Source organism: Micropterus salmoides, unplaced genomic scaffold, assembly GCF_014851395.1.
Source record: "Micropterus salmoides isolate LMB-PRFRI ecotype aquatic unplaced genomic scaffold, ASM1485139v1 Ms_hic_scaffold_1, whole genome shotgun sequence".
Lineage (NCBI taxonomy): Eukaryota > Metazoa > Chordata > Actinopteri > Centrarchiformes > Centrarchidae > Micropterus > Micropterus salmoides.
The window spans coordinates 33,755,169-33,780,822 of NW_024040040.1; the positions used below are offsets into that span (position 1 = coordinate 33,755,169).

Consider the following 25,654-nt stretch of genomic DNA (forward strand, 5'->3'; position numbering starts at 1 on the left):
CGTTGCAGATATATACATGTGCATTATTCTGGGTCTGTGCCGTGCAGAAGTAACGCAACGGAAGAGAATATTGTGTACATATAAATATATAAACTGACAACATAAAAATATACAACAACAAAGATCAACAATCAACAAAAAATATGCGCAACGTGCCAGGTCTGTGGACGACACGAGATGAAACAGTACATTTGTATCATTTGCAAGAGGGGAGTGTCAGTGAGGGATCCAGGCCTTGTTAATGAGGCTAGCTGCAGACGGGAAGAAGCTGTTTTTGTGGCGAGAGGTTTTGGTACTGATGGACTGCAGCCTCCTGCCAGAGGGGAGAGTCTGAAACAGTTTATGACCAGGATGGGAAGCGTCAGCTACAATCTTTCCTGCTCGCCTCAGAGTCCTCGAGAAGAGAATGAAGATTGCAGCCAATCACCTTCTCTGCAGAGCGAATAATGCGTTGCGTCCTTGAGAACCCCAACTACGGGATCTCATACACTTTGTCCTCTCCTATGCAGCCCTTCTGGGTGGTTCAGCCATCCAGTGCAGACAGAAAGACTTGCCTTTGCAAGGTACATGAGAATCAATGTTTTCTTGTAGAGATGCTACATTGTCTCTGACTCATTGGGTGTACTGACTTGGAGAAAATGGCAGAGTCAATATGCTGTGACACAAACTTGAAGGACTGCATGTACAATGAATGTCCAACTGCTAGTGAGAGTTGCAACTGAGGGGGATTTGCAAGTGGTTTTACACAGTGGATAATGGAAACTGTGCTCAGAGAGAAAAAGAGAACAAGGAAGGTGAAAGGGAGAAGGTGTCTGTCATAGCAACAGTGAAAAAGACGACGGAGGTGACTGGAGAACCTGCTAGAGCTCTTCAAATGCCAACATAAAAACTTCAGAAGACACCTCTTTAGCATAAAACGGCATATCGCTCACGGGAACTAAAGAGAAGTATGAAAGATCATAAATGCTTAATTCATGTATATTTCTTAGAAAACTATGCTTGCTACTCCTCTGAAATACAAGCTGTTAAACTTTGCTTTGCAGGCAACACTCCAAACTGGAGTGGAGGACTACATGTTGGTAGAGTGGAAGACCATGAGTGCTTTGGCACAATCAGCTCATCAAAACACAATACAGGCAAAAAGGCAATTCCTATCTGTTTTGTATTAAGCTGCAGCAACGTGGGTTCCAGTCAGGCACCTTGAACCTTTTTGAGGCGAGCGTTCCAGATGGGGTTAGAGGCCTTCTCAAAAGACAAAGGGAAAGACAAAGCAAAGAATCTGCCAGATAGTCTCCCGGTAGTACCTTCCACCATGTTCATTCACAAAGAAGTTACCCAGAGACAAATCAGTTACTGTGATGTAAGCTGCGTATCCTCAACAAGCCAGATCCTGGAGTGTCATTGTTATAGTAACAAAACCTTTACCTTCAAGGTTCAGGCAATAGCATCCACACAGGAGGATAACAGTCAAAACTTGCCCAAAATTTCTTGGCAAAACTTTTACATCAATCGACCAGTATTTTATTTTTTTTAAATATGAGGACAATATTTATCCTGGAATTATTCAAGAGGTGACTGAAACTCATGTCGAAGTAAAATGTATGCACCAGACGTTGTCATATGGTATTTGCATGATGATATCATCAGAATCATTCTTCCTCCAACTTTTGTGACCTCACGTCAAGATCATGTGGAGACATATGGTTGCTTGAGGCAGAAGTTATCCATGCTAGTTACATGATAACGTTACATTGACTGCATTTGCAGACATGATATGTTTCCATAAGCTCACCTTCCTGCTTTTCAATAACTAATGCTATTTTTTTATCTTTCACCAGAGGCTCAGCAATGTCAGCATATAGCTTAATGTACTGGATGATAATGAAAACAGTTAGTGAGCTAGACTGAATATTCTAAATGAGATTGTTGCCACACTTTATAACAGTTAGACTGTAGTAAGTAGCATTCCTGTAGTGCATGGGTCTTCCACTTTGTTGTCCTGTGTCATTATGTTGTATTATTGTATATTATGTGGGTCACGTAAGTTACAGCGACTGAGACGGTGGAGAAGCTGTGTACCTGAGTATCGGTAAAACTTAAATAAATCTAAATGGAATATAATGAAGCAAACAGTGGCAGGTCTGTGCCAACGTATCTGTCTGCTCCTGCCTTGCATCACAAACGGCTAGAATGAACAAAACGCTCTGCTTTGTACTGTTACATTTCTTGAAGGCTAAATCAACACTTTGACATAACACCGGTGGTACACAGGATAGTAATATCTACTTGCTGGTGAAGTAATGTTGAAAGCCATAATGTTACAACTACAGTATTTTGCACAGGATAACGTTAGTAATTGGTTGCCGTTGGCTGGCAAGCCAACTAAAGCACAACATCACAGTATATTTCAGTATATATTATGGCTATGGATGAATCATAAGTTACATAACATTTTACTGGATGATAGTGTTTTTTTCAGTGCTTGTTAATGAATTCAAATTCAAACTCAAACAGAAATTGTTACCTCTTTATTGGTACTGGTATTGGTACGTTGTGTGCTGGTACATCATTAGTACAAAACGTTACACCGTAACTTTTAAATTTTAGTTACTAACTTCGGAGTAATTACGATGTACATGGCAGACTGTAATCTAAAGCATTACCCACTCTGTTCTCTCAACTGCTTTGTCAGCATATAACCACATTGAAACTAAAGAAAATAAATCACCTTACAGCAGTAGACAAATCCATTTATAATTATCATCTGCCGTGAACCCTGAACCTCACACCCTTTGCCTGTCAACCCTCACTGACCCTGTAACATTGATTTATTCATGTATTATTGACAGCTGTCAAGTTTGAATGAGAATTTACCTTTGAGCATGCAAAATGTTTTGTGTGTCAAGTAATATACAAGAGCTAAAACAATTCCTGATTATCAACCTTTAGCAGCTCCTTTCCTTTTATTATGCTTCACTTCTATGCAGTGGAGGAGAAGGAGTGCAGAAGGAGACTCATTTGTCCCCATAAGTGCTGCATCTTATTCTTATTAGCAGCAATCGTGGCTGTACAAACTTTGCAATTCTAATGAACATAAAGTATAAATTGGTGTGCACTGCAAGTAAGGCTACTATGGGATACAGGGACAGATTGCTTAGATCCTCCCCTTTAGATTGTCTATTTTGTACCACTGTGATTTTTTGTACATACCCAAAGGACAGTATGGTGCCACTTGTGATATTTGCATTTTTTTCATAACAGTACCCTATCCTCATGCAACTGCAACTGATTACTTGCAAGTCAATGATTTGACAGTCTGGTTTAGCTTGTTATGTATGCTGATGAACAATACTGAATTTGTGAGTAATATTTCTACAACATAATATTTCTAACCCTCTTCTCCTTTCTTAGAAAATGTCTTGAGGAAGCGGACTTTGGCAGATGTTTGGAAAACAGAAACACACTTCAGGTCTGGATGTAATTATGCCAGACAGAGCCTGCTACCTGCTGTGCGGGGGGAAGTCAGGCAGAGAGAGAAATCAAATGGCTTCCTCTCTGTAGGCTACCAATGCACTGTCAGCTACAAACATTTTATTCTAAACAATGGCTCAAAGGTTTCTTCGTCCACATATTTCTTCCTATGTTGAGTTTAGGATACACCACTGAAAATGCAGTATTTTCGTTAACGTTGAAATGTTTCAGATTTGAGCAAGCTTGAACTATTGCCTATTTATTTGTTTTTCAACAAGTATTATCTGTAGAACAGCGAATGGACTGCAACAGTAGCCTACATACTGCATTTTTTGTACAACCACAAAATGTCTAAGATATTAAGGCTTTGGATTTGTTTCATGCTTGGCTAACTGTCAGAACTGTTGGGGCGGGTGCTTTAAACACGTGAACATGGAAATCAGCATTTTTAGGAAGGCAGAATAGCTCCTTTGAGGGAAGAATAGGTTGCAGTCTCTAGTTGTTCCAGTAGGAAAATCTGGATCTCTCTTTCTCCTCACAATAAAAGAAAACACTCCAGGGTAAAAGAAAGTTAACTTCAGCAAAATGCCTTTCTCAACAAGGCTAAGCATGCTCCCTGAGATTGTGAGATCCCAACAGTCACAGAAAAGAACTAAAAAAAAGATTTACAGACATGCTGGTGACAGTTTCTTTATTTGAGACTATTGCTTACAATGTCTAATGTCATGAGCACAACATAAATACCTTGCACAGACTTTCACTTTTTTACACGATGTAGCTTTGACAGAGCAAATGGATTCAAGTTTCATTCAGTACGAGACTTTAGAATTTGACTGTCATGGATTGCCGTGTCAAAGTACATCTGCAACTTGAGAAAGTCTTCTAAAATAGCTTTGAAAGGCACTTATTCACACACCATAAATATAATTATAGGTGATAAAACAATCGTATATAGGGCAAAGTCAAAGCTGTACTACAATTGCTGACTTTTGACCACATTTTCGGCTAGCTCCAACAGCAGAGGATATCTCAGTGTCCTCTTCCTCCAAGACTCTGGGATTCCCTGGAGACCAGTCTGAAAACACCAAGATGACAGCTGAAAGCATCACAGGCAGAACAAAGCTTTTGGAACGTCTGAGCTCACTGTCAAACTCATCGAGTTCCATGATTACAGACAGCAACAAGATGCAAAATTATATATTTTAATTCACTGCTATCTGTTTGATACATTAAATATCGCCTGGCTCGACCTGAAGTGAGCATCAGTTCACACTTTGGCCTTTAGTTTGACAGCTGTAAACCTGTGCAATTTGCTCAGTATGAAGCTAGCTGAGTTGAACTGCAGCAGCAATTCATTGTCCGGTTAGAGCTGTATGGCAAACAAATGTATGCGGATGAATAATACTGACACAATGAGGATACAAAGGTGTAGTAAAAAAATAATATGAGTGATATGTAATATGTTTTAGTAATATGATTTAATATGCATTTCTGATGCATTTCCTTCTCCTTCTCCAAAAAATCTAAGACAGTATCAGTGACAAAAGACTGTTTTATATGCCACATTCCTACAGTACCTGTGCCCCAAAACAGGCTCCTATGAAGGAGGCTCGGCTGGCGGTGCATCCCCCGCAGCGCATGGTGTCCCTGACTGCTTCATCCAGTTGGTTCAGCTTCAGGACTCCATGAAGCGCTCCCTGGAACGCACCCGGCAAAGCTGGACACAAACCCAGAAGCAGATGGAGACATGGTAAGTGATACAGTAACAGATCAGCAATCAATACAGAGGATCCAGTGTTGTCCAAGTGTTTGTTGCCACCAAATTACATGTTATTCACTGTGCTCTTGTGTAAGCATATCAACCTTTTAGCCCTGTAAAACCTGAGACACTCAACTCAGCAGGAAGAGGAAAATGCCAAGGAAGGAGGAGGCAAACCACTAGTCAGGAGATCAAAGGCTGGAGGACCTACTTACGGATATAGTGACAGGGAGGGTACACGAGCCATGCCAAATCAACAGACCTGGATCCTGAGGCTACCGATTGGCTTACCTCATGTGTTTGTGAACACAGCAGGTATGAGCTCTTGGGATGTCTTTGCTAGGTTGTCCTTCACCTGGTGGATATGCGCTTCAGCAGAGATACAGGAAGAGAGAGAAAATGTATTGTTTAGTGTTTAAATATTAGAGCCTGTTTTTGGCTGTGGCTGCCTACACACATTATGTATCTTACACATCTTTGTTGTAAGATTATATTTAGATTTTGAAATACAAATGCTATAATTTCTTGTCATGTTCCTCCATGTTTCTTGCAGTTTTGGCTTGTTGGTTCTATTTAAACAGCAAATCCTCTTTTTTAGCCATCAAGCAATAGCGAGAACATTTAACACCAAATCCATCCTAATGTAGTACATCAAAATGCAGTGTACAGGCTGCTAGCAGCTGCAGGTTTTCCCTGAATGCCTTATTTTCTCACGGAAATGAAACTTCAAACAACATTATGTAAGTTTTTTTTGTGACTTGGCACCCCTGCAATTAAGGAGTATAATTCCCTGCCGTCATAAATAAGGACATCTGTCGACAACTTTGCTAACTTAGCTTCTTCTTATAACTAGCTTGCTGAAGAGTCTTGTTGGTGTGTGATATAGTGGCACAAAGCATTGAGCCATTCCCCTGATAGGTTTCCTGTTTGCCAAAGCTAAATACGAATACCAGGTGCTTTTAAGATAAAATTATTACATAATGTTGCTTTAAAAAAAATAGGTTGACATTTTGGGAATCATAGCCTACATATTTTACCTTCTTGACAGGAGTTAGATGAAAAGACTGACACTTCTCAAGTCTGTGCGTTAACAAGGAGCTAAAGTCAGGAGGCTTAATCTTTTGCCATTTTTGTCTGACTAATCATTGTGCTAAAAATTAGTTCTTCTAAAGATCAATAATTAACATGTTATATATTGTATGTTTAATTTGTTCAAAAGCTGCAATGTAGAAACCAAAACTTTTGGGTTTAGAGGTGCTGGTAGGTTGATATTTTTAGATATCCTGTTTCCCAGGAATATTAAGACAGTTATTATAGTGGTCTTTTTTTCTATAATTATGAGCAGTGAAGGCAATATGCATATTTCCCAATTGGTGTGATAATGTTAAATAATTCCTTTGAATCTAAAAATGACACTTTGTAAAGACACCTGTAGCCTTACCAATGACAGCCCGGTCCAGTTCCTGAGGGTTCTGTCTCTTCGGGTCATTCAACTGAGCCAGAACTGCATCCAGAGCATTGGGATCCGGACCATTTAGAATGAAGTGTTCCAAAAACCTTAAACAGACAAATAAGCACTGGCCTGCCTTCACTCCCTTCGAAATCATTTTATGCCTGACCAGAAGTTTATCACCTTCTAGGACTGTTTCTTACCTTGCTGCAGCCAGTGTCACAGCCACACACATGTCATTGTTCTGGGTCACCCGTATGGCTTTCTCCACCTTCTCCAGCATCTCAGGTCGGCCAGCATACATGGCCACCACAGGAGCCAGCTTAGTGACACCGTCCATCTGACAGTCCACATCACAGCCTCAAAAACACACACGAACACACGTTTGTTCCACTATCCCTGTGGGGACATCTTATTGACATATTCCCTAGCACCTTACCCTATCATCATGCCTAACCTTAACCCTTATCCTAACCCTATTCTTAACCCAATTGTAACCTGAACCCTAAAACCACATCTTAACCATCAAAAAGCAGGCTCTACCAGCGTCCCCACAGGTTAGTGTGCATTTACACACACACACACACACACACACACACACACACACACACTGCATTCCCTAGCCCCTAACCTTAACCAAATTCTAACCCTAAAACCAAGACCTTCAAACAGCCTGTGAGGGACCAAGCAGTTATGCAAGAGGAATCACAAGGGAAGTTCAAAAGTAAGGGTTTTTATTTCCCAACAAAATCATTACAAAAAAATAAAGATAAAGTTTGGGCCCTCAAAAGAGGTCAAAAGAAACAAAAGGGACTTCTATATTGGCTGATCAGACCTATTTTGACACACAGGGGGAGACTAACAATATCACTACTACATAAACTACAAATAAGAGCAAAACCTACCCAAAAACTTATTCCAAAAGAAATGTAACCTAGTATTTAACCTTAACTCAACAAAAATACTCAATAATATATAAATCTAAACCGCAAAATATCCCCCGGACAGAACAAGCAGTGGTAGTGTCCAATTAGGCCGCCGCCCCCCCCCCCCCCCATAAAGCTGCTCCTGCTCCAAGCCCCACCCCTTAAGCCTGCAGACTTCATGGATCCTTCCAGGGTGTGGTATCCAACACTGGTAAGCTCAAAAACAAATAGTTATACAAACAGAAAAACAATCCAAAAGCAACTACTAGTGATGGACAAAGCAAGGCTTTGTGAAACATTGAAAATTTTGAAGCAATTGTGCTGGAACTGTGTCGAGGCTTCGAAACACTTCGACACCCATCTCCCCGGTGACACCTGTTGGTCACTTTTGATAGACACATCTTGGTAGGTGTTTCATTGAAACAATGACTGACCCGCATTTACAATTATAAACTGAGAAATCACCATACCACAAACACGCTTTCAGATTGTCAGAGACAGCAGATGGGGATTGCAATAAAAGTGTTTAAATAAGTAATCACTCATTTAGCCGACGCTTTCCTCAAAAGCAAATCACAATTGCTATGTCAGAGAGCGCACCTTGGGAGCAACTAGGGGTTAAGTGTCTTGTTCAGGGACACATGTATCACAGTGGGAATCAAACCCAGGTCTCTCACACCGAAGGCATGTGTCTTTACCACTACCCCATAGAGACAACTTGTTCATATTCAGAATCGGAATACTTTATTGATCTCAGACAGTGAAGTCTTTGTTGCAGATACTCGCAAGACATAAAAGGAATAGAAATAATAGGTAGTTGAAGTTAGTGAGTGATGAATATAATATTATACAAATCTAAGAATATAGCCTAATAAATGATAATAAGTGTGGATATCAACAGTATTATACAGTAGCTTATTAACAAAGGTGTAATGATAATTAGCAGGAAAGATATGGGCCCTAGTGTAATAACAATAATGAATGCTGGCAGTGATGGGGTCTCATAGATTAAAAATCTAACTGAGTAAAGTTGAAGTTGTTTCAAGAATGATAACTGAAAAGTGTCTCACTTGTTAAATGTCAAGAATTGTATTCAGAAATATTCAGCTGCTTTGGGGCTGAGTCGTTTTTTTTTTTCCATAATCGGCATCCCTAGCCTTGGAAAAATTTGGTCACATGGTACATTTGTTGCTGGCAAAGATAAGTATTTTTTTTGCCATCATAGGCCTACAGGTGCGGATATAGGCTACTACACCACGTCGCTCCAATAAATGAAATGACTGTGGGTCCTTGGAACAAATCTGTCAAATGAGTTAGAGGCTGATGTGCGGTTTGTTCCAAACACTGTGAATCAAGCATAGAAGCTGCAGGTGTGCCACCTTTCGAAACAGGGGTGAAACACACCGAAGCCTCGCTTCACTATGGTCACGTGACATTGACGTTTTGAACCACGCTTTGGAGCAGTGTTTCAAAACGTCTGTGCTTCGGGATCTCAACACAGCGTCAACACGTCAGTATCGAGCGTCCCATCCCTAGTAACTAATGGTGCGCACTCCAAAAATATATTTTTGTATGTTCAACTAAAGTATAATGTATGTGAAATGAACCAAGTGTCCTGTGAGTTACTTGTAAGTAAATAAATATTCGCAACAAATGTATAAATGTGTATGAAAATGATATATAAATATAAAATAATAAAAGGAAAAAACAGCATAAACTAAGGACAAAATATAAGTGCACGAGGTTACCGCTCTTAAACTGGTTGTGTGGCTGTGGCCACCACACAGCCCTTTAAATTTGTGGGTTCCAACATTTTGGTCCCCACAAAGCTGTTGGACCCCACAAGTATAGCAAAATCCAAGGGGTGTGTGTGTGCTTGTGCGTGCGTGCATGCAGACAGACTACAACAACCAAAATAGCCAGTGGTGATTTTCATGCACTTATGACCTATGATCTTTACCAGTTTCTTCATTGCCAGCATCCACATTTCTGATGAAAGCTTTCAGGCTCGAGTTTCTCCATGGGCCATCGATGGGGAGGATGGCTTTGGGACCTAACAAATGCATCAAATAACTGTTTTATATAGGAACATGAATACCCTGTTATTTGACAACTTCACTCATTAATAGAATATGGTGAGAGAATCAGAGAAGCATTTTTCTTTGAACTTTCTGTTGATGCAGTTTTAGTTTCTGTAGGTGGAGCTCTTTGTCAGTTCAGTCATGATGACTATAACTACCCATGATGACACAGCTCTTCTTATATTATTGTAAGACATAAAGCTCTCTGCTGTTTACTGTACCCAGTGGCGCCCTGTGCTGTTATGGTGATTTACAGCTGCACTGTGTTTATATGACATCCTGACAGTAAAAAAGCAGCAAATAGCCAAAACATTGGATACCAACCAAGAACAGGAAAGTCTGACTGTATGGAATATTTTCATGGAGAGGGAATTTACATCAGCAGGGAGGGAAAAACATTACTCACAGTGTTATCAGACAGTAGCAGAGGCTCTCACATCCTTTTTGGCCTGTTAAATTGATTATTTATTCATATGGACATGAAAATATTGACATGTTTGTTGAAACAGACAGTTACATAAAAGTTGAACAGGTACAGTACCTCCTTTCTTCCTGTAGGGATCATTGAGAGGCAGGTCATACACTGTTCCTGGGCCAAAGAACTTGTAGATGCGCTTGGTCAAGTCTTCTACAATAACATCTGCCAATGCATGACATACTGTATCTTTAGAAAACAATCATGTTCATCAATCATTCCGTCACCTCTATGAGCAATGTATGCCTTTTGTTTTATTGTTTGCTCACTATTAAACACACTGATGTGACATCATCTCTTATATAGAGTGGTAAAAAACATGTGATTTCTTACCTATTAAAGGAAAAGTTCAACATTTTAGGAAATAGCCCACACTTAAGTGACTTTATTGCATGATCACTACCCCTCTCAGTTAGCTGATTATGAAGTTACAGCCAGCTGGCTAGCTTATCTAAGAATAGAGCGCGTATTTTCTTTCTAGTTGAGTGTGTGATGAGAAGATTGATACAACCCTCATGTTTGTCTGGCAACTAGTGGAGACCCCAGAAAGTCAAAGCACCCAGAGAAACATAGTAAAAACAACAACTTGTCCTTTTTAAATTTCACTGTGACAAACCGTTTCCCCCTGCTTCCAGCCTTTATGCTAAGATAAGCTAATCATCTCCTGGCTGTTGCTGACTGACTGTATGCCTGCAGTCTTTTCCAAAATATTTGCTTGTGTCAGTAAAGACAAAAAGTAAATCTTCACATTTGAGGAATCATCCTCCTTGGGAGATAGGACACAGTTGGATTCATGGGAAATGTAGTCTTCATTTTAGAAACAACAACAATATCACACTCCAGACCGAGGTAACTTTGAGAACAATATATTAAGCACTGTTACTGTAACATGTTGATGGGCACTGAGAATACAATGTTAATGAATAACACCTAAAGTATGTTGCTGCCTGTTTGGGTGAATTTCATTACCTCCACACTGGCTCAGTGACTCCAGCAGGATGTATGCCTGGTCTCCGTAGCAGGTCTGCTCGCCCGTCGTCCTACGGTAGAAAGGGTTTGCTGACTGAGGCCGAAACTCAGGACAGGGCTCCAGATCAGAGAGAACTTCTTTGAGCCTGTCTGGACTGTAGATCCAGTGCATGGGCTGGGCTGTATGGGTGTGACACACACACACACAGACAGACAGACAAAAGGGGGAGAAAATGGTGGAACATTCAATAGTTTTATTTTTGTGTTGACCTGAATATAGTCTGTCGATAACAAATAGCACGGAAAGGGAAATGGGGGTGGGGGGGAGCTATTTACAGGATAATTGTCTTTATAAAAGTTTATCAGAAAATGAATATTGACACATTTTACTCTGTTAAAACTCTATACCGAGTACTCGTTTCAGGCGAGTACTCACTCAACCCTACCTTTTAGTATGCATCATTATACGGTATGTTGAGCATGGCATGTGATAATATAAAAATAAATGACCATTTTTGGCTAGTTTAGGTTTATCAGTGCAGCTGTTGAAGAAACTGAACTTTCATAACTTTATATGTGAAGTCAACATGACTAAGGAACCACCCCTGTACTTTATCAGCATGTGCAGATGTTGTTTATGGATAATGCTACTGATAATGCGTCTGTGTAACACTCACGGAAACAATGCAATGCTAAATTCAAACAAGCACAAGCAAAATTTTAAAGCTTTAATCACAAATACTGGAACTTCATAGGTGAAATAAAACAAGTGCGATCTATTAACTCGTATGTATCAGATCTGCAATATGTATGAACATGTATGTAACATTAAACAGTAAAAACTCAATGAAAGCATCACAACATGCAATAGGCCTATCAATTATTGAGTTGTGGGATTTAAATGGAAACACATTTGGTTTGTAATGGAAAGCTATGTTGCTGTAATTAACTCCAGCATCAGTATCACACAGTTATCTTACCAGCTGCATCTGCCACTGCTGCCCCAATAATGGCCCCAATGGCTCTGTCTGCGAAAGTCAAGGCCATCTGCTTTCATTTCAGACAGAATAACAAAAAAGAATGTGAGGGTTTCATTTTATATTAAAACATAACCTTTAAAAAGACTTGTCTAAAATTAATGCCTGTAATTTGATTGAACGGAATAAATATACAGCTAACTATTGTTGTCGGAAATGGTCTAATGTAGCCAGTAACTAAAATTCTTTTAATTAATGAATGCAACATTCAGTATATCCAGATGCAGAAGTCATAGTGTTTCTTTTGGTGAAATTCTCATTGTTGGAACAGGCTTGTCTTTGCGTGGTTTATTTTGACAGAAAATATAAGTTACATTGGAAACTTATGCAACACAGAATTATTAATTATTAATTAGATTTAATTACAAAACATCTGCTATAATAATTAGACCTGAGAAAATACTTTGTTCAGTTCAAAATGCTTTGAATATTTGTGTCTCTTTTCTTTCAAAAACCCCAGATATCCTTGAAACAATATGGCGCATCATTATAAAGTGCTGAATTATGAATTATATTTTATGTCAGTGACACAGAGACATGTTGATCCTTACCTTAGAGCCTCGTCTTCACCTTTTAGCATACTCCTGAAATGTCGTAAAACGTGGTCTCAATTTCAGTTTTCTGACAAGGGGAGGGTTCCATCAGCTGCCTCTGATAAGATACACCAGTGGCAACCCAAGAGACCCAACTGTTCGTATTGCACTGGAGGGAGGCCAAGGGGGTGGTAAGATGTAGGTTAAAACACTGGACTAGAGTTGTTATGTATGGTTTATAGATTTCAACCAATCAAATAAGTATCAAAAGTCTACATTAAGCAGGTTTGTACTGAACGGTATATGAGGGGTAATTAAAAAAAATAGTCATTAAATCCTTTGTACCTTTGACTTGACAACATTCAGAAAGCAGCATTGTGTTTGAACATCATCAGGACATAACACACTTTGATTTGTTTGTCAGGGGCTGTATTAAGTTTTAATTGGACTTTAATATTTGTAACCCACAGAAGACAATCTACAAATGTGTAGAATAATGCACAAATATTTCACTATCTGCAAATGTGTATTTTTACATTTGTGATGTGTAAAATCATATGCCCAACTGGACTCTACTAAATTGTTCTGTACAAGTGTGCATAGTTTACTATTGAATACTTTATCACTGTATTTGTATTAACTTCTGTTTGTAAAAGCTGTTGAGGTATCATGGAAAACATATGTATAAGGTGACATTGCAAGAGTTTCCTGTTGGCTGTAGGAGAACGTTTGAGAGCTATTATAAATCAGCTTCCATTCAAAGTCCTAAAAAACTACAGTCCATGTCCATTTCTCCTTTTAGTTTTTGCATGAAAAACTGTATTTTTTGTGAGGTTCATGAGTGAGTTTACATGACACCTCATCAGTTCCATAAGATTAGTAGCTACTAAGAATATTGTCCTAGATCTAAGACTGAAACAGGGAATTGTTCAGGACATGTAGATGTCTAGGGCAGTAGTGGAGAGCGATCTTGGAAAATAATCATGGGGGTGGTGTTCCCAACCAACACAAGACTTATATTACTGGGGGACCTCTCAGTCTTAACAGTCAACATAAGGGGCAATGTTCGCTTTATCAGACTAGCCCTATTGCAGCAAATAAATTCAATTCAGTTTTAATTATATAGCATTGATTCACATCAAAAGTTCTCATTGCATTTTTCAGATAGAGCAGCTCTAGACAATACACTTCTCTCTTTTTCTGTCACTTTCTGCACGTGTTGCTACCTCTGGAGCTGTGGAGTTGGATCTGTGGTTGCGAGTCATAGCTGCCCCCGTGTTCCTGCTTGACACCTTCTGCTACAATTACTGTATTACTACTAGTCCTATTGTTATTATCATAAACATTACTATAAATCTGTACCATTATTCATTCAGTCTTTAGCAACATTAGTTTTACTGACTGTAACGCTGTGAGTACACACACTTCTCTCCCTCTTTATGGCTACATCTCTCTGTCTCTCTCACCCCCAACTGGTCGAGGCAGATGGCCGCTCACCCTGAGCCATGGTTCTGCTTGAGGTTTCTGCCTCTTAAAAGGAAGTTTTTCCCTTGCCTGTGTCGCCTAGTACTTGCTCTTGTGGGAATTTTTGGGTTTCTGTAAATAACAGCACAGAGTATGGTCTAGACCTGCTCTTTTATGAAAAGCTTTATAGATATATGCCTTTATGCACCCCCACAGGGAAATTCAAATGTCCATCAGCATATAATGTGTGTTGTCTACCAACAAGCATTCTCACCACAATACACTCATAAAACACAAATGTAACAGTTCATGATAAAAAAATTTTTTTAAAATAAATGCGTTTTCATTAATAGTACATACATCGTGCACTTCAAACAGATCCAACACATTGAGAACTGTTGTTGTGATTTGGATTTGAATATAAATAAAATTAAAGTGAATATTATTTACAAAGACCAATTTACAATGATGGTAGGGGGAGGGAGGGTATTCTAACTTTAACGCCACCGGCTGAAATAAGAAAATAAAGCAATTAAATCCCGACTTTTAAACAGCTGTTTTTCTGCACATGTAGCCTATTTATAAGAGCAGTCTTCAGTAGTTACAAAAAGTTACATTAACGCCACTCTCTCCCGACGAGTCCAGCATCAGTGGCAGCAGCTGCCTGAGTTTTTTCCTGTAAGTTTCACGTCGCTGTGCTGCTGCAGCAGATGCTTCAATAAATAAGATGTAGAAATGTTCGCGGTTGAAAGCTTTTTTCTGGTCGCACAGAGTTTACAATAGACGACTATGTTCTTTGCATCTTAGACTGTGACACAATAATGTCAGAAGCTACTTACAGCTGTGGAAAGAAAGCCTCTCCCCCTCGTTCTCCATTGGACATGGACAACAGAGTCCGGTCCCGCTGAGCTGCCGCACAGTCGTGAATTTATTACGTCCAGGATGGTGCGTTCAGTAAAGCAGCAGTTACTTGCCTTAGTAACTAGTAATATTACTGTTTTAGAAAAGTAATTAGTTACACTACTAGTTACTGGGAAAAGTAATATTACAGTAACGCGTTACTGCCCAACACTGGTGACATCATGGTTTACTGTCACTAAGATAATGATCATTCTGCACTGATCTGTCAAACTATCCTAGCCTACCGATTTTAATCACTATATACCTAAATGATCACCGGACTGCGGTAAATGGAGGCTATGTAAGAGATTGGCATGCTAACTCCACTTGTAGAGGGAATAACCAATTATTGTGAAAATCAAAATTTCTCCAGGTGAACTAAATGATTTAATATGAGCTGTGTATGTGTATACCCAAGCTACTCATGTGCTGTACTTGGGGTAAGTATTTTTTATGCTGTTGTGTTGCTTCAGTAGGCTTGATGTTGGGGTTGTTCTAATTCTAAGATTTGGGATCTAGTATTAGAATCAGTTTTATTGCCAGGTATGTGTACACATACAAGGAATTTGACTCAGGATTGTACATTGCTCATGATGTGCTTACTTGTACAATATAAAATCAGGCACAAACTACAGAATAGACAACACTAATATACACACTGAACAAGACAATATAGACATATTGACAAATAGTGCAGTAATCAGAGTGCAAAGGATGCAAGAGTAGACTATTCTCACTATGTACATGTTGAAGGTGGATATGATAGACAGGTACACATACATGCACACATGTACACAGTGTGATGGAGCATAGTGTCACAATTTGTGGTGTGGAGGCAGGTTGTAGGACCCAAACGCTGGACACGAAGACTAGCAGGTGCAGTTCAGAGTTTCATTTAAAGCAACAAAAAGCGAGCACACTTACAAACTGAGTGGCTGATGACAGAGTCCAAAAACAAAGGTTGTCCAACAGAAATCCCAAAATCAAGCAGGGAAACACAACGAGTGAGACTGACAACACATGAACACACTGCAACACAGGGTGACAACATACAATAACCCAACAAAGACAAGACCGAAACACCAGGTACATATACAGGGTCTAAAGAGCAGGGCGGGAGCAGCACAGGTGACAGACATGAGGCTAACGAGGCACAGGCAGGGAGAGAGAGAGCAGGGGAAAACAGAGACAGACATGCAGAGGGATCACTGGGGTAACAGACAAGACAAGGGTTACTGAACACTAGACGACAGACAAGACAGAACACAACAGACTAAAATAACAGATAATAAAGCTGACTAAACACAAAAGGTACAAAACATGACATGGCAGACAGGCAGAGTGTGACACGTAGTGCAAAGGATGCTGGAAAAAATGAATAAGACCTATGACGTTATGATTGAGGTAGGTGTATTGGTATACAGTATATACAATATGACATAGTATGAACAACACTGAAATAGAGAATGGTGAATAAATAGATAATAAGTGGAAACCAGTAAACAGGTGCTGATTAGAGACAGAGTTACTGGGTTATTGCACAGAAATTGTTCCTGACACTGTGAGTCAGAAATCAGCTGTTCATCAGAGTGATGGCTTGTGGGAAGAAACTGTTCCTGAGTCTGTTGGTTTTGGCATACAGTGCTCTGTAGCGCCTACCAGAGGGGAGGAGCTGGAACAGGTTGTGTCCGGGGTGAGATGGATCTGCAGTGATGTTTCCTGCCCATTTCCTGACTCTGGAAATGTATAAGTCCTGAATGGAGGGCAGGTTGGCACCAATTATTTTTTCTGCAGTCCTGACTGTACGTTGTAGTCTGTCCCTGTCCTTTTTGGTGGCAGATCCCAACCAGACAGTGATGGAGGTGCAGAGAACAGACTGGATGATGGCTGTGTAGAACTAGATCAGCAGCTCCTTAGGCAGGTTGAGCTTCCTGAGCTGACGCAGGAAGTATGTCCTCTGCTGGGCCTTCTTGATGATGGTGTCCGTGTTGGGCTCCCACTTCAGGTCCTGGGATATAGTGGATCCCAGAAACCTGAAGGATTCCACAGCAGACACAGGGCTGTTGTGTATGGTGATGGGGGGCAGAGTGGGGGGGGCTCCTCCTGAAGTCCACGGTCATCTCCACAGTTTTGAGCGTGTTAAGCTCCAGGTTGATCTGACCGCACCAGAGAGCCAGCTGATCAACCTCCCGTCTGTAGGCCGTCTCATCACCGTCCCATATTATATGTATTTACTTGGCAACAATATTTACTTGAATACAATATTTTGCTAAATTCTAATCTTTATAGCAACAACAAATCTAAACATCTACAGCCATGCTAGTGGCTCCGTGAGGCTCGGCACTTTGAGCTAAATGCCAGTATGCTAACATGCAGTTACAATGTTTATATGCAGATGTTTAATAAGTAATGTGTTCACTGTCTTGGTTTTGTGTGTTAGCATGCCAACTTTTGCTAATTAGCATTAAACACAAAGTACAGCTGAGGCTGACGGGAACGTCATTAGCTTTGCAGGTATTTGGTCATAAACCGAAGTATTGGACAACTTAAGTGCTTGACCTGATGATGGTGCAAGATGAAACGTCATGTGATGGGAACATGAATGTCGAACTATATTTTCATGACAGTCCATCCAGTAGCCATGGAGATATTTCACTCAGAACCATAAATGTCAAACACATGGTGGCCCTTGAGGAAAAGTCATCGGATCACCAAAATCATTAGGATACATTCTCTGGGAACCATGAATGTTAGTTCATAAATGAAAGAAAAATTTGACCTGTCGGTGGATCTAGATAAAAAATCTGAGGATCAGCAAATCCATTGGGATTCATGCTCTATGGAAAATGAATGTATATATAAAATGTCATGTCAAGCCATCAAATCTAACTTGCAAGTGTATCCAACTCAGCTTGTGTTACATTTTACTATTCTTCTAACATTCAAAATGCCTTTGGACATGGTGTCTGAAGCTGGAGGCAACAGTTCTGCTTTGCTGAACTTTTGAGGCCCTCTTCAGACATAACACTGAGGGTCACTCCCCACACCCACTGAGCTTGTCTACTGCCATATGGACTGTTTCTGTGTGTGAACCCCTGTGTCTAAACTTAGGACAATTTTAATTAGTTTTTTTTTTTTTACGGTTAAATCAATCATTTATCAGTTAGTTTGCACTTAACGGACTGTACTGCAACACCAGAGGGCAAATTATTAAAAGGTTAAAATAGTTTTCATAGTCTCTCTTTGTCATTTTCATTGGCATGCTCTCTCTCTATATCTTCCACTTCACTGCCTCGGTTCCCCAACTGATCCCCTGTTCCAACTCTGATGAAACCCTGCAAGGCCTGGCCAGGCTCCACTTATCCACGGCCTCTCATGGGTATCCCAGGACATTGATTTTTCCTCTGGCCTCCTAAACCAGCAAAATAGAGTACTAAGAGTAGGGTCATGTAATCAATAACAGCAGAAAACAATGAACCATCCTTCAGTATTCCCTTTGTATATGGTCGTAGATGTCACTCTGGAAGAATACTGAAATTGTTTATGCTATTGTATGTTTAAACTTGAACGTGAACAAAATTCCTACTCGACACATACTGACTTTTTGCATCACTAGGATAAAATATAAATGAGGGGAGTATTAAAGGGCATAGTTCAAATAAGGATATTTTAATGAAAAAAACCATTACATTTAAATGTATGTAAATATATTATGTCTTAGGTACAGCTGAGAGATAAATCTTCATAGGGCAAATCTGCAGGAATTGGAGAGCATTTGCTTTCTCCGGCAGACAGATAACATGCCCTTCACAGAGGGGATAAAAGAGCTGCACAAATAGATCAGCCGCTGTCACCAGATCAGGTGACACAATGGGCAGGGTCAAGCTCTATAAATTACAGGCTGGCAGAACTGCGAGAAGATACTGATGGAGTGCGGACAATGTGGCACTGCCCTCATGTTCAGGGGGCTGTTAAGCTTTGGGGGCTTTGATCATCTGGCAGGACAGTGGGGAGTAGAGGGGTATCTGATGATTGATGTCTTAAAAACGTGGAAACAGTGTTGTGGTTCGTCTGTGGCCTGCACTGTAACACCTTTAGGTGTTTTATAAAATGTTTTTGGGGGTCTTTTCTTGTTCTCTTTCAGGCTCCACCAAGGTCAAAATGCAGCAGAGATGACTGCTGCCAGCTAATGAAATTAGTCTAAAGCCATGCTAGAGGCTCTGTGAGGCTGGGCTTGAGGCTCAGTAGTGCTTTAAGGTAGATGCTAATGTTAGTCTGCTCACAGTGACAATAAGAATAATAATAACATGCTGATGTTGAGTCAGTCTAAGCCTTATGTTTACCATGTTCACCATTTAGCATGCTAGCATACGGCACTAAATACGAAGTACAGCTAAGGCTAATGAGAATGTCATTAGATTTACAGGTATTTGGTCATAAACCAACATTTTTACCTAGTTAGCTAGATGAAAACTCAGGGGTTCACCAAAGTCAGTAGTCTTCATAGTGAGGACCATGCATGTCTGTACAACATTTTGGGACAATCCATAAAACAAATGCTGATACTGTTCACCAGATAAGTGAAGTCATAAATCAGCTGGTGGTGCTAGATGACAAGTAAAGGCATCATCAAAGTCATGAGGAGTCATAGTCTGGCGACCAAAAGACTTTTGAAAGTATTACAGAAACACAGTTTTTGGCCAGGAACTGAAATAGCTAAACTAGTAGGGGAGCAGGGGAGACCTGGGGGTGGGTGTAACATGGGTCAGTTGTAACATCCAATTTCTCCAATCAGGAACAAGTTACAAATCACCTGATTCACTCTGCATATTCTCAGTTTAGTCTTTATTCCACATGGGAAAAAGTAGCATTTTTGTTAAAGGATTGCCTGCTTTGTAGTAAAACTCATCAAACTTAAATCACCTTTATTGTGTGTCTATGTGGATATCTTTCATGCAAGTTGTAAATTTAGCATTAAGAACTTGCAGCTGTGTTGCAGAGATAACAGTTACACCATTGCAGCAGACACATATTACTAGTTAATGACATTTTGAAAGCACTGGCTTAAAAGAGCTCCGAGATACAGACCAAAATATCAAATGTGTTACAAACATCCCTGGTCTCCCCTAAATTTGTTAAAAGTTTAGAGTTAAGATTAAACTTGACTTGACATTTTGCTCAGAATGCAAATTGACATTTAAATGTTTTGCCATGCTAGCTGCATGGCAATGTCTGTGCGGTTGGTCCACCACTTTGGTCCAGTCTGAAATATCTCTACTTACACTATTAGATGGGTTACCGTGACATTACCTTGACAACTAATTTTTTTAACATGAGTCCATCAGAGGGTTGACTGCTACAGACAGTCATGTCCCTCCAGGATAAATTGTAATAACTTTCATCTAGCACCATCATCAGTTCGAGATGTTAATTTGTCCAATACTTAACCAAAGCTAATGACAGCCTCAGCTGCTCTCTGCGTTTTGTGCTATCTAGCAAATGTTACTAGGCTGACATGCTAAACTAAGATGGCAAACATAGTAAACATTATTCTCACTTAAAACCAGGAGGTATGATTGTAATTTTGAGTATGTTAGCATACATTTAGCTCAAAGCACTGCTCTGCATAACTATAGTCTCACAGAGCAGCTGTCATGGCTGTAGACTATTTTCATAATTTGGTTTAATATACTTTTATGCTTTCAGATGATATCTTTCGATATTTTCTATTACATTCTATACCCTCTTATCGTGTGCCATCTTCTTGTTTTTGCTTATCTTCTGTGACTGAATGAACATTTTTTTTATTGCTTGTATTATAACTTATTTGATTGTTTAATTATGTTCTGTGACAGTGGAAAAAAAATCCCTGGCAGTCAGATCACATCTGCCATATGTGCTCAGACATAACCATGCTGTTTCTTGGAAGCTCACATGGTTAGTCATTACCTTCTAATTCTGGTCATATTCCAAGTGATATAATGCAGAAATAAGCAAATCATTCATCTGTGTGTGATGGAAAAATCAAAAAGGCAATAATAACATGTTGTGCTACAAACAACTTAAACTGGGATTATTTGGTTATGGCAATTTTCTGAAAGTGCAATTTTGAAGGAAAAAAAATGGTTTTGCAATTTCCCAAATGTATGACTGCCACACTTTTATATTTGTGTGTTTCCCCTGTACAGCATTAATCAGAGGAATGCTGATGGTCTGGGAGAGGAAGCTGAAAGAAGAGAAGGGTCCTGAGAGGTACGCCAGCATCCGGCCGCTGGCCACCTCTCCTGTCATCTGTGCTATGCCAGCCATTGCATCCAGTGTTCAGCCAGTGGAAGACAAAGCTGGACGCTCACAACTCGGCCACACAAACTCCCTCTACTCTCAATCAGTCTTGATTTGAATACTATGTGGGATAAACAAAAGTAGTAGGAGTGTTGACATTTCCACTCTTTTTGACATTCACCCAAATAATCTGCACAAATGCGAAGAGAAGGAGCGCAGACAAGGAATTCTAGATCTCAGAAGTGTTTATATCTGCAAATGCTGGAGACTAATCTTCACAGCATTGTTTGCACAGGCCTTGTATGTAAATGTACTCTCTGTGATTCATTGACATACGTTCTTTGCATGGTGCCATTTTTCTGTGAGGTTCCTTCCTCTGCAAATCCTAATGTCTCTGTGAATCTACGTGTAAAAGGAATTAATTCTGTAGGTGTGCAGTCCCTCTCTTCTTACCTTTTATCTTTTCTGCACATACTGTAAGAGTATCCTCATATAGCACTGTTAATGTGATTACCAGCACATTTCTGCACACCCTGCGCTGCATAGAGAGTCACATTACTTTTCTCATCCTCTCACGTTCCTGTCTTTGTTAGCCTATGTAATGCAGACATTTTTGTGATATATTTGGAATGCTCTACTTTTATCACATCTTTCTGCAATCTTATGTTGCTCTCATGCTTACATCACTTTTTGCACAGCCTGATTCAGATGATAATTTAATCCCATTTACTCTACAGTCTTTATGTAGCCTATTGCTATTTGTAGCGCTAACAGCCCAACAGGGATCAATAAAAACTTGTATCAATCTAAACTGTATTGCAGGTGCACTCTCTTGCTCAACATTCATGACTGGAAGATGAAGAACAGGCAGCTTGCATATTCTGTAATATCCTACGTCCTTTCCATTCCCATTACTGAGCAATTTAAAACATTTAATTTGATGGTTATAAGTCCAGCCAGAGCTGTCAGCATGCAGCAGATACTGAGGAGAGTTTCCTCATTTATTCACACACAGAAGCAATAAAAGATTAAACCAGCTTCACTTAGACCATATATTGGCTCAGTCATGCCAGTCATGTGCCTAGTGAGATGATAAGTTATGCTTTTGCAGGATGAATGTGTTAAAAATGTTATTGCTCTCAAACCTTAAATGTAAACACATTTACTATTATACATTATGGCATTATTACAGTAAAAAGCAGGGTGATGTATTGCCTCTTCATTAGACCACTGTGTTGGATAAGAATCTAATTGGCATTTGTAAATGTGTGATACCAAATGTGTATGATCTCCAAAACAGAGTAAATAATTGCAGGGGGTAGTCAGCCGAATGGCTTTATCAGATAGAGGAAAGAGAGTTTGTCTTTCATTGTAGAAAGTAATAATTATTACTTTGGAGGAGCTCATTTGTGAGACCAGTAGTAGGCTGATGCAGAATGGGGAGGATTAAGAAGCAACCAAAAGTGACTAACCACAGTTTCTGCGGTCTTATATTTTTATATAGGGAATCTACATTTTAAAACATATTGATACTGAATCATAAATGAGGCTTGATGGTTGTGTCATTGTGTTGGTTTACTAAAAAAATCTAGTCAGAAAATTGACTTAAATTTTTTTTTCCACCTAAACAGATCGCATGCACAATGCTCTCAAAATTCCACTTCAGTGAGTCTGAATGCCACAAACCCCAATGACAACTAAATAAAGAGGCAAATCCGAAGACAGGACTCTTGTTGTTGGTCTATGTTAGGAGCAGAATGACAGCTCACATACCGCACAGTGGTTACATTTTTTTTAAAAACACAACACATCGCTCGCAGCACCACTAAATCCCTCTCTACCAGGCCCTCTGGAGTTTCCAGTGAATCTTCAACAGAAGTCAGTAGATCGCAAACGGCTGCCTTTGCAGGAGCCACAAAATGTTCTCCCATACATAATGAATCATGCAAATTACACATTCAGCCCAAGATGCATCACTAAACAAGAACATATTTATGTATAGACTGTAAATAAAACACAAATACTGTTCATTATCTGTCTCTTTGCATGCCCTCCACAGTCTCCACTGTATTGATTATGCTAGACATCCCAGAAGAAATGTGTAAAACTATGCATAGCCTTTAAGTGATGCAATACATAGACTATTATTAAACAGTACGTTATCATCTCATTTCAGCCCACCTCTTTATTAAGGTACATTTAGAGTTTCAGTGGGTTTGAGTCATTTACCATGACCACAGCTAACATAAATGTTATGACGTTTTGTGAAAACTGTAATATACAGTGGGTACGGAAAGTATTCAGACCCCTTTAAATTTTTCACTCTTTGTTTCATTGCAGCCATTTTCCAAAAATCAAAAAAGTTCATTTTATTTCTCAGTAATGTACACTCAGCACCCCATCTTGACAGAAAAAAAACAGAAATGTAGAAATTTTTGCAAATGTATTAAAAAAGAAAAACTGAAATATCACATGGTCATAAGTATTCAGACCCTTTGCTCAGTATTTAGTAGAAGCACCCTTTTGATCTAATACAGCCATGAGTCGTTTTGGGAAAGATGAAGTTTTTCACATCTGGATTTGGGTATCCTCTACCATTCCTCCTTGCAGATCCTCTCCAGTTCTGTCAGTTTGGATGGTAAACGTTGGTGGACAGCCATTTTCAGGTCTCTCCAGAGATGCTCAATTGGGTTTAAGTCAGGGCTCTGGCTGGGCCATTCAAGAACAGCCACGGAGTTGTTGTGAAGCCACTCCTTCGTTATTTTAGCGGTGTGCTTAGGGTCATTGTCTTGTTGGAAGGTAAACCTTCGGCCCAGTCTGAGGTCCAGAGCACTCTGGAAAAGGTTTTCGTCCAGGATATCCCTGTACTTGGCCGCATTCATCTTTCCCTCGATTGCAACCAGTCGTCCTGTCCCTGCAGCTGAAAAACACCCCCACAGCATGATGCTGCCACCACCATGCTTCACTGTTGAGACTGTATTGGACAGGTGATGAGCAGTGCCTGGTTTTCTCCACACATACCGCTTAGAATTAAGGCCAAAAAGTTCTATCTTGGTCTCATCAGACCAGAGGATCTTATTTATCACCATCTTGGAGTCCTTCAGGTGTTTTTTAGCAAACTCCATGCGGGCTTTCATGTGTCTTGCACTGAGGAGAGGCTTCCGTCGGGCCGCTCTGCCATAAAGCCCCGACTGGTGGATTGCTGCAGTGATGGTTGACTTACTACAACTTTCTCCCATCTCCCGACTGCATCTCTGGAGCTCAGCCACAGTGACCTTTGGGTTCTTCTTTACCTCTCTCACCAAGGCTCTTCTCCCCCGATAGCTCAGTTTGGCCGGACGGCCAGCTCTAGGAAGGGTTCTGGTCGTCCCAAACGTCTTCCATTTGAGGATTATGGAGGCCACTGTGCTCTTAGGAACCTTAAGTGCAGCAGAAATCTTTTTGTAACCTTGGCCAGATCTGTGCCTTGCCACAATTCTGTCTCTGAGCTCTTCAGGCAGTTCCTTTGACCTCATGATTCTCATTTGCTCTGACATGCACTGTGAGCTGTAAGGTCTTATATAGACAGGTGTGTGGCTTTCCTAATCAAGTCCAATCAGTATAATCAAACACAGCTGGACTCAAATGAAGGTGTAGAAGCATCTCAAGGATGATCAGAAGAAACAGACAGCACCTGAGTTAAATATGAGTGTCACGGCAAAGGGTCTGAATACTTATGACCATGTGATATTACATTACATTACATACATTTCTGTTTTTTTCTGTCAAGATGGGGTGCTGAGTGTACATTACTGAGAAATAAAATGAACTTTTTTGATTTTTGGAAAATGGCTGCAATGAAACAAAGAGTGAAAAATTTAAAGGGGTCTGAATACTTTCCGTACCCACTGTAATAGTGCTCTGATGAAGACAAGTGGGTCTCTGTCTCAGGAAGATACACTTATTTGGTTTGTTTAATCATTAATTGCCAAGCTCTATCACTATGGTCCCTGTGCAGCCGGTGCATTTGCACACAGAGAGGAAGATGCTGTATGATAACATTGGCTGTAAACATTAGCAAGTTAATTCCTTTAATTTAAGAAATGCAAGTTTCCGTCTGTGCTGTGTTCTGTAGGGCTACTAGTTAGTGTGTTTGCAGTCTGCTGCTGTGTCTTTTACTGTCATTTCACAGTACACAACGAGCCTATGCGTAGCAAGCGGAAGAGGTGAAGAACTGGGTGAGGGGGAGGGAAGAGAGACATTGAGGGAGCTGGAGAGAGAGTATGTAGGCCTATGTGTGTGTGTATGAGTGACTGAGAGAGAGAGAG

General features: G+C 40.0%; 1 protein-coding gene and 1 long non-coding RNA gene across 4 annotated transcripts; one reads left to right on the forward strand and one right to left on the reverse strand.

Annotated features, from left to right (window-relative positions):
• Positions 1-4,130: 4,130 nt before the first annotated feature.
• LOC119907125 (crystallin J1C-like) lies at positions 4,131-16,089 on the reverse strand. Of its 3 annotated transcripts, none has more exons than XM_038724736.1 (11): positions 15,990-16,089; positions 12,720-12,870; positions 12,112-12,178; positions 11,132-11,311; positions 10,229-10,327; positions 9,567-9,659; positions 6,884-7,040; positions 6,672-6,787; positions 5,522-5,599; positions 5,049-5,188; positions 4,131-4,567 (listed from the first exon to the last, which is right to left on the reverse strand). In XM_038724736.1, exons 3-11 carry the CDS (start codon positions 12,176-12,178, stop codon positions 4,445-4,447), a joined length of 1,053 nt encoding a protein of 350 aa, XP_038580664.1. In that variant the 5' UTR covers positions 12,720-12,870; positions 15,990-16,089; the 3' UTR covers positions 4,131-4,444. The 3 variants fall into 3 exon arrangements, with proteins under 3 accessions (XP_038580664.1, XP_038580673.1, XP_038580683.1); XM_038724745.1 differs by having other exon boundaries at positions 12,112-12,181; XM_038724755.1 differs by having other exon boundaries at positions 4,131-4,546; positions 15,990-16,087.
• Positions 16,090-20,916: 4,827 nt separating this feature from the next.
• LOC119899756 lies at positions 20,917-22,158 on the forward strand. Its single transcript, XR_005443908.1, has 2 exons — positions 20,917-21,002; positions 21,254-22,158. It is a non-coding gene; the product is annotated as an uncharacterized LOC119899756 (long non-coding RNA).
• The last annotated feature ends 3,496 nt before the right edge of the window (positions 22,159-25,654 follow it).